The sequence below is a fragment of the Carassius gibelio genome, chromosome B11 (assembly GCF_023724105.1).
Source record: "Carassius gibelio isolate Cgi1373 ecotype wild population from Czech Republic chromosome B11, carGib1.2-hapl.c, whole genome shotgun sequence".
Lineage (NCBI taxonomy): Eukaryota > Metazoa > Chordata > Actinopteri > Cypriniformes > Cyprinidae > Carassius > Carassius gibelio.
The window spans coordinates 14040167-14058958 of record NC_068406.1 but is presented as its reverse complement, the minus strand read 5'-3'; the positions used below and the strand labels follow the sequence as shown (position 1 = coordinate 14058958).

General features: G+C 38.6%; 2 protein-coding genes across 4 annotated transcripts in view; both read left to right on the top strand.

The window, feature by feature from the left end:
* The window catches only part of cdkl5 (cyclin-dependent kinase-like 5), a 30189-nt gene extending 18780 nt beyond the window's left edge, over positions 1 to 11409 (top strand). Inside the window, exons 11-19 of one of the 3 annotated variants that reach the window (XM_052569949.1) lie at positions 202 to 368; positions 1304 to 2408; positions 2804 to 2905; positions 3602 to 3707; positions 3920 to 4043; positions 5711 to 5825; positions 6463 to 6585; positions 7743 to 7958; positions 9059 to 11409. In XM_052569949.1, the coding sequence (XP_052425909.1) occupies positions 202 to 368; positions 1304 to 2408; positions 2804 to 2905; positions 3602 to 3707; positions 3920 to 4043; positions 5711 to 5825; positions 6463 to 6585; positions 7743 to 7958; positions 9059 to 9436 (2436 nt within the window). In that variant the 3' untranslated portion in view covers positions 9437 to 11409. The remainder of the gene's footprint in view (positions 1 to 201; positions 369 to 1303; positions 2409 to 2803; positions 2906 to 3601; positions 3708 to 3919; positions 4044 to 5710; positions 5826 to 6462; positions 6586 to 7742; positions 7959 to 9058) is intronic. The other 2 variants (XM_052569950.1, XM_052569951.1) reach the window with 2 other exon arrangements.
* A 3440-nt stretch (positions 11410 to 14849) lies between these two features.
* rs1a (retinoschisin 1a) lies at positions 14850 to 18584 on the top strand. The gene is made up of 6 exons (XM_052569804.1): positions 14850 to 15015; positions 15230 to 15255; positions 15333 to 15453; positions 16964 to 17105; positions 17669 to 17864; positions 17974 to 18584. The coding sequence occupies exons 1-6, from the start codon at positions 14961 to 14963 to the stop codon at positions 18124 to 18126; spliced, it is 693 nt and encodes a 230-aa protein (XP_052425764.1). The 5' UTR covers positions 14850 to 14960; the 3' UTR covers positions 18127 to 18584.
* Positions 18585 to 18792: the final 208 nt, after the last annotated feature.

The window sequence follows — 18792 nt, the reverse complement described above, 5'->3', positions numbered from 1 at the left end:
CACGTCTGCAATATTCTTTAGAGAACAGTATTCCCTTTTGAATTCCTGTAGTTTTGATATATTTGCTGTTGATTTATTTTAAAATAAACTGCAGATGTCATATCACCCCCATGTGCAAAGTGTTAATAAAAGTCTGAATGTGAAGGAGTTTTATTGTTCTAGTGTGGCATGACTCTCGTCATTCTCTTTTCACTGTATCAGAACCTGCTGTGCCTGAACCCCACTGAACGCTTTCTGACAGAACAGTGTCTGAACCACCCAGTGTTTCAAGGCCTTAGAGGGCCAGAGCGGCCAGCTGCCCCGTCGCCCACCCCACCTCGCTCCTCAAAGAGAAAACCATACCATGGAGACAACACCATACCCAGCCGGTCAGTAATAGCTGCTTCTATGAGCTAGTTAATGTGGGATTTCCAAGCCACTAGTGGCAGCAAATGGAGCTGCCAAAATGACATGCGTTTCTTAAGCACTGTTTTAAAAGTGCCACAGCAGGTCATTTTCAGGAAGTCAACCTGTGCCGAATAACCTATACTGCCACTGAAATGGGAGATTTTTGAAATAAAAGAAAAATCTATAATTTTGACCCATACAATGTTTTTTTTTTGGCTATTGCTAAAAATATAGCCCAGCAACTTGAGACTTGGTATTATTTCTAAATATTTCTTAAATATTTCTTAAATTAATTTTTTATTTTTATTAAATTTAAATGAATATCCAAAAATTTAAATTCTCCAAACTCTAAACCTGCAAGACCTTTGATCATCTTCAGATCACAAATTAAGATATTTTAAAAGAAATCCGAGAGCTTTCTGACCCTCCATGGACGGCAATATAACTACCATGTTCAAGGCCCAGAAAGTTAGTACGGACATTGTTAAAATAGTGCATGTGTCAGCAGTGGTTTAACCTTAATTTTATGTAGCTATGAGATTACTTTTTGTGCGCAAAGAAAACAAAAAATAATGACTTTAATCAACAATTTTTTCTCTTCCGTGTCATTCTTTGATGCACGTTCACCAGAGTTCAAAGACTACCATGACAGCATTTCCATTTTTGGGTGAACTATCCCATTCGTTAATTTCAGTACTCATTATTAAAATTATCTTTTTTTTGTCTGGTTCATTTCAATTAGAAAAATTTGTAATTTTTGTTTTGTTGAAAAATTATGTTTTAAAGAATAGTTTTAGTAAAAAACAAACAAAAAACAAGCTCTTTCATTGCTGTTTTAAAATCACCCCAAGTTGCACCTCTTGAAGTTGGTTCAAAAAACGTCCAGAATATAACCATTTTATGTTTATCCCTGCAGGAGCCATGGCAGTAAGAGTTCAGGACACCGGCACACTAACAGCAAGGACTGCTCTTCTCTACCACGCCATGAGGACCTCCACCGGAGCACCGACAGCTTCCTGAACGGCAGCAACATGGCGACCTCATCCACCCTGAGTCCCACGCTACACCCCAAGAGCTACCAGGCTCAGACCCTGAGCCGCTCGGCCTCTAGCAGCAAAGACCTGGCCAACAACAACCTTCCCCACCTCCTCAGCCCCAAAGACGCAAAGGGAAAAACAGAGTTTGATTTCAACCTGGGGCCTAAAGCTGGAGGTGCCACTGTGGGAGGAGACACCTCTACCAGCAAGTACCTCAAGTCGTCCAAACAAGGCCGCCACTCTTCCTTCCTGGAAGGGAAGACCAGCACGCTGCAGTCTGGGGACAAACACAGTCGCCATAACTACATGGAGTCCTCGCACGGATCCATGCCTTCCACATCCTCCTCCAAAAGCTCCTCGTCCTTCCTCAGTCTGTCCAAGAGCCACGGAGCACTGAACGATGCTAAGTCCGTGAACAATCTGGCCGAGACACGACTCCACCTAGACGATCCCATGGTGGGGTCAGGCTCAGGCTCCCGCTACTTCCCGTCCAGCTGTCTGGATCTAAACGCGGCTCCTGGGAGCCCCAGAGGCGAACGGCATGCTGGGACGGAGCGGCAGGGTCACAGCCCTAGCGGTCGGGGGAACGCGCGTCTAGAAGGGGGCACTCTGGATTCGCGACGTTCTTCTGGTCGGAAAAAAACACCGGATGAACCGAAGGCTACAGACACACTGGACCCAAGCAGGGCTGCGGGAGCAGGAGGTGGCCACGCTCACAACCTGCCCTCCCCCCATGAATCCTATCCTTACGGTCTCGGCTACACCAGCCCGTTTTCCTCGCAGCAGCGACCTCATCGCCACTCCATGTACGTGCGGAGAGAGCGACACCGGCCGCACGGCCAGGAGGTGAATCTGGTGGTCGGGCAGGGAGTGCCAACACGTGCCAGCAGCCTACAACTCCTCTCGCCGCAGCTCCAGCATCGCACACTCCCACGCCACAACACCAGTTCCTCTCGAGAAGAACTCGCGCAAGATCTGAGCAGGGTCAGTGACCTGCTCTCATTTTATCTCCGTGTCCTGTAGCATATTACAGTTGGCGCTGATCTCGCTCATCTCCGTTGGTTCCCCTGATCAGCATTTGAATATTTCTATCCGAGCAAGGATGCCTTCTTATTCATCTGTTCGTCTTTTGTCTGAATATTACAAGTTTTCTCTGCCGTTTGCAAACAGGAATATTATAAGCGACGCTTGTTCATCGTAATAATTTCAGGAGATTTGATTTGTGGTGTGTTTGCATATGTGTGTGTGTGATCTTATTTATGATATGGCTCTGCTGCATCCTGCATTCATGCATTTGGTTTTGTTCTCTCTGATTATTACATACACACTCCCAGTGTCTCCCAGTGTCTGTTTATTTTGCTGTGTGTTTATGTCTGCAGAATGACCAGTCTCCCAAAGAGAAGCCTCATTCTCGACCCCCGATTAAAGATTCTACGAGGGACAACACCACTTCCTTCCACTCACAACGCCCAAAAAACGAGGTCCGAGGTCTCAACGGGACCCTCAGAACGCACGCGTCCACTTACACACTCACTAGTTGCTACTGTTTTTCATGCATCGTCTTCTCTTTGTTTGTTTTTTAATGCATTGATCATAAAAGCGTTTAACTTAGCTTTCATCGATATGGATGTTTTGTAAATGTTCATGTCATCACATTAACTGCTAGCTCATGTCTTTAGCATTACATTTCTAGGTTCTTAGTTAAAAAGAGAGTTCACCCAAAAATGTAATTTATGATTTACACACATCATATTGTTCTAAATTGAACTTTCTTTTTTAAGCGAATAAAATTATTTAAATGTTATTTTTTACTTGCAGTTACAATGTAGGGATTGAAGATTTTAAAGTGATACGACTTGGCATATGTGGCTTATGTGCCATGACCCACAATAGCAAGGCCAACAAAAAATCCATAGCCAAAAGTCTCTCCTTTAGTGTTCTATTGGAGAAAGAAAGTCACACAGATTTGGAATGATATGAGGGTGAAGTGATGACAGAAATTTCATTTTTGGGTGAACTGTCAGTTTAACCTCTCTTTCTTACTGATAATTTTCTTCCTTAATCATTCCTTTCTCCCCAAGCAAATATTCAGTTCTAGTAAGACAGTTTGTGCAACCAGTTGTAGGATCGTTGTTTTAAATGCTATCCTGTAGTGTGACCATCCTCTTGTAACTCAGGCTGGGATGTACCATGACACTCATATGGAGGATGGAACCTCATCCAAGGAAAACAGAATGATCTACAGTGACTCGATGCCGCGCAGAGTGGGAAGTTTTTACAGAGGTACCCAAAAAGTGTAGTAGACATATTGTGACATTATAAATGTCTTTACTGCCACTTTTGATATAATTAATGTGTCTTTCCTGAATAAAAGTATTATATTTAAAAAAGGAATCCCATAAACTTTTAAACGCTAGTGTATGTAAATACAGTATGTCTGACTTAAGCTTCGATATTCTAGCTTTGTTTGCTTTTTGTTCTGTCCTTTTGTGCAGTCCCCTCTCCTCGACCTGACAACACGTTCCATGAGAGTGCCGGACAGAGTAGAGTGCCAGCGGTGGCGGCGGAAAGCACAGCCATGACAAACCACCCCAAACGTCAGACCAATTTCGACCCCTGGTGAGAGAACATGCTTGTTAAGGCCCCTCGATCTAGACAAATTATTCTGTGTGCAGATACTTTGGCTGTAAGATGACATGCTTTGTTAAGCTGGAAGTGACAACAGTAAATATTTGGCTTCAAATGAAAAACTAGAACATCAAGGTAAAAATAATTAGTGTCCTGGACGGTTTTGAGATGTCTGGCAACAGAGGGAGCAGAAAATAATAAAGCATGCCAACTTTACATTCTCTCTAAATTCACTGGTGATAGACAAAAATATATTATAATTTGAGTTTTGCTTTTTTTTTATTGATTGGTTGATTTGGTTTCATTAGCCAGTTGTCTGATAATATGTCTGTTTATTTTTAATGTAATAGGGTGAATCTTAATATAAGTTCTGTCATATTCACTAACATGCACTGTATGGACAAAAGGATACTCCAACAGGGACTTATCCAGTGACATTGCAATCTAAATATACAGACATTGATATGGAGTTGGTCCCCGCTTTGCTGCTATAATAAATTCTCAAAAAAAATTTGCCCATTCGTTCAGTTGAGCATTTGTGAGGTCAGATACCGATGTTGAACAAGAAGGCTTGGCTCGCAATCTCCGTTCTAGGTCCTCCCAAAGGTGTTTGATGGGCTACAGGTATTATCTTATGATCATAGTGTCCTGGTATGCTGATGTCTTAAGATTTTCCTTCACTGGAAGTAAGGGGCTCAGACCAAACTTTTTATTTATTATGTATATATATATATATATATATATATATATATATATATATATATATATATATATATATATATAAGACACACATATATGTAGGCTATATATAAAAAAAAAAAATTGTATACTGAAAAAAATTATAAACTGAACTTTTTTTGCCCCCCTTTTTTTCATGAGCTGAACTCAAAGATCTAAGACTTTTTCTATGTACACAAAAGGCTTATTTCTCTCAAATATATTTCACAAACCTGTCTAAATCTGTGTTAGTGAGCACTTCTCCTTTGCTGAGATAATCCATCAACCTCACAGATGTGGCATATCAAGATGCTGATTAGACGGTATGATTATTGCACAGGTGAGCCTTAGGCTGGTCATAATAAAAGGCCACTCTAAAATGTGCAGTTTTATCACGCAGCACAATGCCACAGATGTTGCAAGTTTTGAAGGAGCGTGCAATTGTCATGCTGACTGCAGGAATGTTGAGTGTTCATTTCTCTACCATAATGCATCTCCAAAGGCGTTTCAGAGAATTTGGCAGTACATCCAACCGGCCTCACAACCACAGCCATACACCGTACACATACATATAGTATGAAAGCATAAACTTTTATTTTGAATGTGATTCATCGCAATTGGGCGCTTGGGCTCCCTCTCCCTCGCCGGGTCCTTGGATTTGTCCTAACCTCCCCAGCCCCCGCCCCCCAACCCCATTTCGGCACCCCTGCTTTTGTCCATATAGTATACAATAACAAAAAAAAAATTGTGAAATACAAATATTTTTTATAAAAATCCAAAATGCATATTGATTTTTAATTTTAATTAATTGTTTGAACTTTTACAGTACATTACAGTCATGAGAACGTAGTCATCAGATGTGCTAAGATCAAATCTTTTTTATTTTATCACCGAAATGCTTTTTTATGAGATTCAACTTTATAATAATTACATTATTACAGGAATAACAGGAATAATTCAGAGGCCATGGTTATGAACCCACCAGAGGTCCCTAAACCGAAAGAAAAACAAGGTTTCTTTAGAGCCATAAAGAAGAAAAAGAAGAAGTCACAGCCGGTAAGAATGTCCTGTTCATTACTATACATTCACTCACTTCCCGTTACTCTCAAAAGTGGTATCCAAATGCAGTAAGAATATAGTAATGCCTTAGTCAGGAGACCTTTTCTCTGTTTGTGTGTGTTTAATTATTATTTGACATGTGTGTATATGTGTGGCTTAGCTGCTGTGTTGTGTTGTGTTCTTCTATGTCTGTCTGCTAGTCATTGAACTTAAATATTATATTTATACACAAGGCAATATTCCTTAAATTGATAGGCTAGCATCCACCTTATGGTGTCTATTAAGTCATCTCAATCAGTATGTTGGTGACCAGTGCAAAAAAAAAAAAAGGCGAAGTGGGCATATCCTCCCAAAAACGAGGCTGTCCATTTGCACTTTTGTCCGATTAGTGCCTGACAGAATTCAACAGGGCCTCTCAGTGCAGTTCAGTGCTTTCAGTAGCATTTCCCCATAATAACCATATGGAGAACATTACAGACCCAAGCAGCATGTGTGTGGCAGAATGTGCCTCTACTGTGCTCTGTCCACAAATATTGAGCCAGAGGACCGTATGTTCATCTGCTGTATTCAACAACAAAAGATGTTTGGTGTTAATAGAATGAGCCACTGGGGTTTTGTGCGTCTTATATTGCAGACGGACGGCAACGTGGGAAGGAACCCGAGCATCAAGAAAAGCCTTTTCCCCCTCTTTAACTCAAAGAATAGCTTAAAGCATAACTCTTCTGTCAAAGTGCTCCCTGTTGTCCCGCAGCCCATGGTATTGCTCGCATAAAACCGCACCGCTTTACCAAATAAACACATCTCCATTGCATGTCATGCTAAATGTTATAGGTGTTCTATGACTGGATGTCTTTTTGTCTTTTTTATATAGTAGTTGTTAATATTATTGTGTTTTAGTTTTTTTGTCCAAGCCGTTTTTAACAAATAAAACACCAGGTCCAGATCTGTTTAAACATTTTAATCAAATCAATCACTTGATACGCTAATTATTTCGACACATGAATTTCATTTAATTTTCTCAGAAATATAGAAATACAGTATAGTATTGCAATATATCTAATATACATTTCAAAATATCGTTTTTTTTTATACATTTTTGTTCTTAAAGTTATGTTACTTTCTATTCATATTATGCTGTATTTGCTAAGAAAAAGTGCATGAATCATTTTATACATCAAAACTCATAGGTCATTAATTGGGTTGATGTGTAAATTAATTGCTAAAATTAAATTTACAGCCAAAGTAAAACTTTTCTTAAACTGCTCTTTAAGTCTAATGCATCTTTGCACACACCACATTTTATTTATGATCTCAATAGTTGGTAGAACAGACAGAACCCTATTAGGTCAAGATGTTTTTATATATACTTATGTGACAGATCTGGTTCTGTGTGATTTATGATTTTAAATCACTGCTTCGTTTACTGCTAGCATCGCAAAAGCATCAGCATGTGTTCTGTTAGATGCATGGAGCCCATAACCAGCTTTAGCAGCACCTGCTCAAAGAAGATGCACGTTTTCTAATTTACCATTCTCCGAACCTGGGAAAGATTAGGAGAATTGGTCCAAATGTTTTCACACCCAAACTCTCTGTCTTCTGTACACAAACTCTCACATTTTTTGGTACAAAAGGTCAGAAACTGGGAGCGTCCCAAACACCCAGCTCTTTATCTATCATCAGTAAATCCTCTCTGGATTGCAAAAGCTGGTCATTGAAATGAAATCCTTTTTTAAATTCTTAAATGATTTCCGTTTTAAACAAATGCATGCCGTGAACTGGTTAAAAGGGCAATATTTCTGAACTTTTCCAGTCTGCTGGCCTAATGCACGTGATTATGGGTGAGCTTTTGTTTGGACGGGAGATTTATTGTACATATATCTCAGTATTCAGGTGGTTTCACTGATTTTGTGGCAGGTTCCTAGTGAGGCCCAGCAAGAGCAGCTAGTGATACAGAGACCAGTCAAATCCTCGTCTCATCACAGCAGTCGACACCGCAACCGAGATCGTGACCGGGAACGCGACCTGGAAAGGGACAGGGAGCGTGACCGGGATCGAAACCGTGAGAGGGATCGCGATCGGGACAGGGACAACACTTGGGCGCCCGAAAAGCAGACAGATGTGCAGCCTCAGGTAAAAAAAATAAATAAAAAAAACCTTCAAATGAACAGATATTAAAATCTCCTTGTTTATTCTTATTCAAGGTGTTATTTAATATAACTACATTAGCATCCACAAAAATGTTCTGTTTAGGTCAGCGCCAATATAGTTTTGTGGGTAGTGCACCGACATATAATGCTGTTGTGCTTGGGACGTCCCAAGTTCAAGTCCCAACTCACGGACCTTTCACGATCCCATCCCCCCTCTCTCTCCCTCATCAATTCTGGTCTAAAATACTGTCCTATCATTTAAAAAAAAAAGTGTCAGTTCTCTTTAGCCAATGATGCTCTTTCGTTGTCATCTGCTTCTGATTCTGATTTGCTGTCAGTGATTGTATTATTTCATCTGGAAAAAATTGTTGACTCATCTGGTGACTCATCTGGAATAATTTAGATGATTTTTAAAACCTTAAAGTTATCGTATGGGGTGGTGTTGGCGCAGTGGATAAGACATATGCCTTTGGTGTGAGAGACACGGGTTCGAATCCGCTGTGCGACACCTATCTGTCCCTGAGCAAGACACTTAACCCCTAGTCTCTCCAGAGGCGTGTGACCTCTGACATATATACCAATTGTAAGTCACTTTGGATAAAAGCCTCAGATAAATGTAAATGTTAAAAAAAAATTATTCTGGTTAGTATATTTGGTGTGAATGGGCCTTTATGCTCACCGAGGGTGCCTTTTTATTTGATCAAAAATACAATAAATCCAGTAATACTGTAAAATATTTTTACAATTCTAAATAACTGTTTTCTATTTAATAAAAAATGCAACTTATTCCTGTGATGCAAAGCATCCTGTAATTTTCAGCATTCATTACTCCAGTCTTAAGTGGCACTTGATTCTTCAGAAATCATACTAATATGCTGATTTGCTGCTCAAAAACATTTATGTTTAGAAACCATTTTTCAGAAGGACAACCGCATTTATTTGAAATTGAACACATTATAAATGTCTTCACTGTCACTTTTGATGCATTCAGTATATCCTGGCTGAATTTTCCTAAAAAAAACATCCTTTTTATTTTATGATTGCACACAGACATGCATTCTAAATCTTGCTTTCCTGTTGCAGAACCAGCCTCTGAAGTCCCTGCGGAAGCTCCTACACCTCTCCTCTCCTGCTACGTCCAATCAGCCCCAGCCTCCAGATCGCTCGGCAGAACTGCGCTTCCAGCCCCTGCCTAACCCCCCTTCCAAAGGAAACCTGAACGAGGCCAGAGGGCTCCCTCCGGGCAGCGTCACCCCCAACACCAAGAGCCGAAAACCCCACAACTACCCTCTGCCAGGGCAGATCGAGTCCAGCTGGCACGTTACTGCACTGAATCGGGCCGAGGGCGCACCGTACCCAGACCAAATGGCGAACAAAGGTGGGCAGAACGGTATCGGCTTTACCAGACCCGCCCGCGCGAGGATGCCGAACCTCAACGATTTGAAAGAAACAGCTCTTTAGAGGAGGAAGGCCCACAAGTGGCCTCTAGTGTACTCGGTTTCTCCTTTTCCTTTCTGGCTACCTATGGAATGCTGTTGTTCATACAGTGGTACACAATGCCACTTCTGGCCAGAAGGTGGCAATAGTTATGTCTCAGATTTGTTTTTTAAAGCATCCACATTTGATAGAATTTGTATTCTTGTTCATTACATCTGGGTTCAGTTTTCTGTTGAATATATCTTACTGACGATGATCTGAATCTATGTATTTGTATATGGAAACTTTGGGATGGGCGACAACAACAAAAAAAATCTGTGGAATTGTAAGAGCTTTAGTTTCTACACGAGAGAATGTATGAATATTTAATGTGTAATAATTCTATATTTCATGGAGATTATTTAATGAATTATTGGTGTGTTAATAGTTACAATGTACAGAGTGCATTTTATGGTTGTAACAGAAGTACTTTATTGTTTCTGAATTGATTTCCTCTCTTTGTTTTCTGATATGGATTCTCAGTGCAGACTAGGTCTATATTCCACACTGTCTGGTTATTAAATCAGTCAGGTATTGAATCAACACTATTTAAAACATACGTCAGCATATCAGCAACTACTGATGCTTCCTAACCAGGTTCTGTGTTACTTTTCATGCCAGACCATTAAATCCACGTCCCATGATGGCTATTTGTCTCACTTTACCCGTAGCTGTGTCTTACAGTGTTTCTCCACTTCCCATGAGCTTGGCATTCAAAACCTCACACATTGGGATCAGATAGTGCTGGTTTTTAGCAGGAGTTCATTAGAGCCCAGATCCCTGAAGAGCTGGATTTCCTGTGAATAATGAATTTCAACAGAGGGCCCCGGGGCCTCATCGTGTCTCCCTCTGCGATCTAAACCCAACCAGCTGGTGTAGAAGTGTGACTTTGCCTGTGGCACAAGCGATGGCTTACAAGGTTGTGTGAGTTAAGTCTGAATCTCCATCCCGACATAACTTTTGCACGTGCGCATGATTCTTTTAACAAACTGAATAACTGCCGGGTTTATTTTAATCAGTTTAACGGCATGTTTTTGAAGAGATAAAAGCATTGCCTCGGGACCTGGTAAAAGGGTTTCAAAGGCGTAATGCAGTATTTGATCTGTTAATGCAATGAGATTTTTAAACGACCTCTGAAATGCAGCACATTTTCATTCAGGCTTTCAGTGTTCGCTTTAGATGTATTCCATTGTTTCATGAAATTCTTTTTCTACTGATATAGATTGAAATGAGATGGGTATAAAATATGCAAAATAGTTATATTAAGAATTCCAGGCATTTGAATGCAAATGCAAACAGAGCAATATATCATGACTTTGAGGTGAATTTATCGTCCTTCATACTGTACTTACTTCGGAGTATTACATTTTATTCATCCACATATTTATCATCATGACTTTGCTTAACAACTAAAGTTTCTCACTACCCCCCAAAAGATAGTGACAGGGCATTTTCATTTGAATAACTCTAGGGAAATGTGTCCTCTTTTTAAATTAGTATTGTTTTTCAATGGTGCACTTTAAACATACATTTCACAGGTGTTTGTGTTGATATGGTGTTAGATTAAAACAGAACTTTGTATCTATCTAATCTTCTATCTTACCTACTGTACCTACAGTATATGAGCTCTGTCTTTTCACAGGACTGGATTTGAAACTTTTACGTTTTGAAGTTACACATTCGAAAACAGTATTTTTGAGTTCCACCAAGTCATGTTTTTTTTTTTTTTTTTTTTTTTCTGTTCTCATTTCTATCGTTGATTCTGTTGTCTCTGTGCTATTTTAATGTGTTATGCATAATGAAGTTAATTTTCAGTAACATCTTGCAATATTTGTATTCCATGCATCTCACTTGTTAAACGTTTTCTTGGTTAAACTGCCATGCAATAACAAACTGTTGAATTTCGTCTTGTAGGAAGAGATGAGAGTTTCACAATGTTTAAAAGTCTCTTTCTGGAACCTCTTGTTTTCTTGTGGCATATTTTCAGGTTGATATTAGTGATGTGAAGTACTGAGTGTGATTCCATTACTCCTGGACTAACACCTTGTCCATAAACGCTCTGACATCCTTTAATCTGCAGTACATTGGCACAGTCTGTCTCTGCGGTGCCAGGTAATCCTCCCATCAGCCAGCTGTTAGGACTGCCAAGATAAATAGTTTGGCTGTGGCCAGCTGTGGCGAGGTCATCTGTGAGTGGTAATCTATGACCAGCCTTGTTAACCTGCTACAAAACCTACATCTGCAGTATATAATATGTCGCTGATTCTGGTTTGCCAAGCCCCATTCTCTTACTCTTAATGTTATGATTTTTTTCCTTTTAAAAACAACTGATGTGGAATCATGCTAACAAAATGTCAGAGAAAAAACAGTTCCCTATCCCGGAGTACAAAATGATTTCGAAAGCTAGTTTTAAGCACTAAAATACAAACCTGACCTTCGAAGGGCTGCATTTACCAACATTTCTGACAAAATGAAGCCTGATAGTTATGAAATATAGAGTGAATGGATAATACTGTTTTAAAGTTTGGACTCAGTGTGTTTTTTGAAGAAGACATTAATATTTTATTAAGCAAGGATGCAATAAAATGATCAAAAGTGACATTTTAAACATTGATAAAAATGTTTCTTCAGCACCTAATCAGTATATTAGAAAGATTTTCTGAAGGATATTGTGACAATGAAGAAAATGTACCTTCATCATCAAATGAAGAATTTACATTTTAAAGTTGCATTACTGTTTTTACTGTGTTTTTGAACAAATGCAGCTTTGGTGAGCATAAAACACTTCTTTCAAAATCCCCGCCAACTCCAAACTTTTGAACGGTAATATAGCTGAATCTATTATTGGTGTATATTCTCTCTTAAATGAATAGGGGATGACGTTGTAGCCATTTGGATTTGGATTTAAAAACGACACTGACAAATTGTGTCCTACTTTACTTCTGTTAACCGTATATATGGACCGAATGAGCTGCCTTCAATGTATCTTGAAGGCGATTTAGAGTGCTTCTTGGTTCACTGCCATATTGAAGTATACCTGCAGGTACTGACACGTCATCTCATCTGTCATGGTGTAATAGCTATAGACAGCTTGATTTATATTAGCTTGTAGCATTTGTCATCCAAAGAGGATGCCTGTTAGCTTTCAAGTGTCTGAGTAGTTGAATGCAGGGATATAAACATTCAGGTTCATCCCCAGAAGTGCACGGAATATGAAATATATTGGACATCTTCACTGATTCTCATATTTGTTCATTTACTGGGGCATGGCAATGACTAGAAGCTGTATTCTCTTAGAATGTAATGTTTAACTTTTTTTTTTTTTCAGTTTACCATTGGATAAATATTTATATATTGATAAGAATGTAAGTCTTTAGCTCAAATAAGGCCCAGTGGTCAGCTGCATCTTTCATGGTTATTGAAAACAGTCTATATTTTCATAATGTTTATTCCACCTTTAAGAATTGAAATTGCTGCCACTTTATTTTTTTTCTAAAGCAGTTGACGTGCCAACAAAAGCCATTGTGAAGTCATCCAAGGTCAAAGGTTTACAATCTATCAGGAACAAGAGTTTATTCTGTCAGATGAGCATCTGTCCTGTGAGTTCACAGACATATCTGAATTTATTTATTATATTTTTTTTTGCTGACTGACTTTTGTGTCTGTCATAGAATGTACTTAGACATTTTTTTGTTTTGTTTAAATATTAAGACTGTTCCTATTAGAGCTGTTTGAATCCTCTTTGCTGAATTGAGAACATAATACATCCCTAAATCGTGTCCTTACCCCTTCTGCTTGACGGGATTGTTGTCAAAAACCTGCTGATCAGGTTGTGACTTCCATTTTAGACAACAGCCATCATTTTGGCTACATCTTAAAGGTCCACACAGAATCTGCAAATTTTTTCACACACATTGCCGATTTCATGATGCATTTCAGCAATTAAATGTTGCTCTGAATTACCATTACTCTGATACTCCATCCCAAAATGAATATATTGCCATTAATCACTTACACCCATGTCGTTTCAAACACGTACTGTAAAAGCTTTGTTCATCTTCAGAACACAATTTAATAATTTTGGATGAAAACCGGGAGGCTTATGACTGTTCCATAGACTGCCAAGTAAAATACACTGTCAAGGTCCAGAAAAGTATGAAAGACATCGTCAGAATAGTCCATCTATGGACTATTCTATCAGTGGTTCAACCGTAACGTTATGAAGCGACAAGAATACTTTATTCAACAATTCCTTAGTCAACAGTCTCCTCCTATGCTCTTCTGTATCATCATTGTGGCACGGCTGATACAGAAGAGCATACGCAGCACATGGTGATACAGAGAGACACAGAGGAGACTTGACAAAGTAAATGTTGAATAAAGTCGTTATTTTTGCTTTATTCGCTTACAAAAATTATTCTTTTCACGTCATAATGTTACGGTTGAACCACTGTTGGCAGATGGACTATTCTGATGATGTCTTTCATACTTGCCTGGACCTTGAGAGTGTAACATACTTGGCAGTTTATGGGACAGTCACAGGCCTCTCTGTTTTCATCCTAAATATCTTAAATTGCGTTCCGAAGACGAACGAAGCTTTTACGGGTTTGAAATGACATGGGGGTAAGTGATTAATGACAGAAATTTTCATTTTGGGGTGGAGTATCCCTTTAAAAGTCTAGTATTCTAGTATTCACAATTTTCATATTTATTTTTGCTCCAAAATCAACACAGATAAAAGTGCAGATTCCGTCTGGGCCTTCATCTATCCAGTTAATTGAGTCTGTAACCTGAAAGTTAAGATTTATCTCAAACGTAGTCGGCACCACTCACTCAGCACTTTGTCTCTGTCTTTTGTGAAGACTGTTTGTCTGTGTGTTCTCTTTAGTGTACAAGTGGGAAACAGCACCCTAACCTTCAAGTCAAGTCCAGGCATGTCTGACTCCAACAGCATTTATAATGTATATTCTGCTGTAATCAATAACAATTAAAACAATGTCTACCCAACTATGTTCCAGCATGCATCATTTCATTGCACACACCTGCCAGCATATAAAAATGTCATAAAAAAATAAAACCATGAAGACCTGTACATAACTAAAGGATAATGTATCATGACCCACACTAGCAGCAAGAAGAAAAATGACACTGAAAAGAAACTTTCATCTCAGTCTCTCCATCATATGGCATATTGTACAGTATGTAGTGATTTGCATCAACAGATTGCTGGGGAAGTTGAATTGAGTTAATTGTATGCACTGAACCATTAACTGGGTCACAGAAGGTGACCATCCGGCTTTATAATCGGGGATCATTTGGCAATTTCTCTATTTTTTTAACAGACAAGGGTCGGACTGGGATGTGAACAATTTCAAACTAGCTTTCAGCAGCAAAGGGAGGAGCTTTGAGATGAAGGGCATTAGATAAGGCCATTAGTGCTCCGTGGATTACAGTAATCCAGCCCCTTTAATATCAGTGCGGTGGTCCACCACTCGAAAAAGAAACCATCATGGAGTACAGACTGCAGAACATGTTACTGTTAGCCATCCTGCTGGTGTCTGAAGGTATGTGTCATTTTCACTATAATAGCAGAAATGTTCAATTTTGGTCCAATTTTAAAATTTCAGACTTATTTTTGATTTAATATGATTTCATTCTTGATTTAAAAAAAAAAAAATGTTAACTTCAAATAAAGATGAAAGTGAATGTTAAATGTAAATAAAACATCCCACCTGTTTTACAATTTCTTGTTGTTTTACTCTTCCACACTTTGTCCAGGTTATTTTGGGCTGCAAGCGCAAGAGGTAATGAAATGCATTTGATATTGATATCAGAGACAATTAAACGTGAAATATTGATAACAATGTTCATATGTGTTTAGGATGGCGAGGGCAATGACACATTGGCTGGGAAACCCGGCAAGTGTGACTGTGATTTAGAAAGCAAGTTGCTTTCCAAAGGTTCTTCATCAAGTAGGGGACAGGAGATGGACTGCATGCCAGGTAAGAAAGAGAGAAACTTTTAAGAAAAAAGTGCCGGGTATTTTTATTTTTTATTTTTTGTAATAAGAATTTACCGTAATCTGAATGGTTTGTAGGCTTTGTCCAGGTTTGGACAAACTCCACTCTGCCTCTATTAAATATTTTGTTCAAAATGGGTCAAACAAATATATAATGAATCGGTTTTCTTCTAGATAGTGTTGCTTTTACTGACTTTATTGTGAATCAAATACCACTCAAATCCGTTTTGTCGGGAGAGCGAAATTAGTGAATGGGTCTTTGCGCTAACTTTGACTCTTTGGGAACTGAGATGGATGGATTAGTTAGCACTAGCTGGTGCCCTTTGGAGACAGAAGGCAGGACATGTGCGGATGAGCTGGCTCCTGAAAAAGCCCTCGCCTGCAGCGGCGCAGAAAGTCATTAATCATTTGGTTGCAGCTTCACCTGGGCCATGTGAGACATCACCGCATCCCATTGGCACACCACCACAGGGCAGACATGCTCCATTAACACAGAGCAGCTTGCTTTCTCAGCCCTCGGAGACTGATGTGTTAGAATCAAATGAAAGCGAGGAAGATACAAATAAAAACGGAGCAAGAAACAGAGATGGACCCGATGCTTGTTCATAATCCCATTATGTTGAGAGTTCCCAGAATTACCAAGACTAGAATAGGACCTGCCAATCAAACCGTTGACCATTAAAAGGAATTGTTCACCCAAAATTAAGCTCATTTATGTCATTCCATATGTCCCATTGTATTTTTTGGTTATGGAAGTTAATGGGAACCAAAACTGTTTGGTTACTGATATTCTTCAAATGACTGTCTTTTGTGTTACACTGAGGAAAGTCAGTCATGAAAGATTTGGCAGCATGACGATGAGGAAATGTTGATAGAATTTACATTTTTAGGGTGCTTTCCCATTGAAGTGATGATATATTTATATATATATATATATATATATATATATATATATATATATATATATATATATATATATATATTTTTTTTTTTTTTTTTTTTTTCAAAACCAGGATTTGGCATGTCAAAAAGAACATCTCAAATCCTGGAAAAGAGGGACTGTTATGTAAAAACATGACTGGAGCTTAAGTGTGGAACGTGACCATCTGTCAACCTAAAGTCTTAATGGATGTTGATCTTTCACTATGGGGAACTAAAGCTTTTGGGATTGCGAAGTCACAAACAGAAGAGCGGAAGCACGGAATTACAGACCTGACAGATTAATGCTTTCTTTGTCAATTTCTCTTTAACACAACATGAAAAAGAAATCTCTCTGATTGCGTGACTAATGTTTCATTAAGCCCCCGTCATATATTTTAGAAATCCTGCAGGCTTTTGTTGAATAGGCCTGTTCATAGATTTGTGTTATCTGGAACTGCCTGTAGAGTCAGAAAGCCTGCTTTGAGCCAAACTGACAGAGATGCATGTTTATAGTTTTACTTCAAATTATATGCAAAGCTAAATATTTACCACATCATCAATTTACTGTCCAGAGTGTCCCTACCATAAGCCCCTGGGTTTCGAGGCAGGATCTGTGACTTCAGATCAGTTCAGCTGCTCTAATGAAGACCAGTACACAGGCTGGTTCTCGTCATGGGTCCCAAGCAAAGCAAGGCTCAACAACCAAGGATTTGGGTGAGTCCTCTGAAATATTGCTAATTATGGCTCCTGTTGAAACAGAAGTCATGAGTTTCGGTTAAAAGAGTCGATTAGCTTCTTTTTTCTTTTTGATAGATAATGGCTTTTTTTTTTTTTTTTTTTTACTACATAAGGCTACTATGCATTGGCATGATTTTTAAGTATGAATTTATTTAGTACTGACAGATTTACAGATTTTATTCCATATATCTCAAACGCTTTCATAACCATTGAGATAGTATACAAAAAAAAATAATAATAAAAAACTTAAAAAACCTTGTAAATATATATAGATAAATTATGATAAATTACATTTTAAAATGTATTAAAATAGAAAACAGTCCTTTTAAATTGTAATATTCTACAGTATTACTGTTTTACTGTATTTTTGATCAAATGCAGCCTTTGAGAGCATAAGAGACTTTTTTCAAAAACTTTTAATGTAGTATTATTGAAACAATCTTGACAAACGGTTTTGGGTATTTCAATCTTAAAGAGACTTGGTCTATGCGATCTGTGATTTTTCTTTTGCATTTATAGATTATTCTCTCCTCTCCTAGGTGTGCCTGGCTGTCTAAGTTCCAGGATACCAACCAGTGGCTTCAGATTGACCTGAAGGAGGTCAAAGTGGTTTCTGGTATCCTGACCCAGGGCCGCTGTGACTCTGATGAGTGGATTACTAAGTACACTATGCAGTATCGCACCAATGAGAAGCTCAACTGGATCTACTACAAGGACCAAACTGGAAACAACAGGGTAAGATGTCAGACAGCCCATCCTGGATTAATAAGGAGTGAAGAAGTAAATTGCTATTCCTTTTAAAGTATTGCATAAATATTGCTTTTATTTTATTTTTTTACCTCAGGTGTTCTATGGAAACTCTGACCACTCTTCCACAGTCCAGAACCTGCTGCGTCCACCTATCGTAGCACGTTACATCCGCATCCTCCCTCTCGGCTGGCACACTCGTATCGCCATCCGCATGGAGCTCCTACTTTGCGTGAATAAATGCACCTGATCTGGAACATGTCAGCAAAGCCATACCCAACTACTTCCTGTTCCTCCCTTCTTTCTCATGTCACAATATGCCAAAGTGAATATCACTGCACTCAATTCATTTATTTTTATTCTCTGGTATTTTTCAAGGAATAAATTATCATTAGCATGTGTTACAGTTACATTTATTTGTGTTCAATGTTACATATAAAGACCTTTTATGTTATATTGTATGAAGTTTGTAGCTTTAGCAGACTTACAGGTTTTGCTTATCTGGAGAGAGGTTGGAGATCTCATGGAGTGTTGTATTATTGTGTGTTTTAATGTGGTTTGTGATAGTGATGTAGCATGTTTCATTCTCAAAGTTTTGACCAAATCCCTTTTTGTATTTACTGTGAGCCTACATTGTTTAATTATGTTTGTGGACTTACCTGAGAAATAATGCATTTAAATAAAGGAAGTCACTCTCTGTACCTTGTATACTTTGGTTGTGTAATCTATTCACTCTCAAGTTGGACAAAAATACAATAAATATTAATATTTAAAAAAAAAAAATGTGGTAAGGGGAGCATGTGGTAAATGCCCTTTAGTATATCAATGTATATTTATGGGATGATCCAATATCCAATATATTATTAGAGGAAATAAAATTAGTTTCAAATACTAAGTTTAAATTTGATGTCAAATG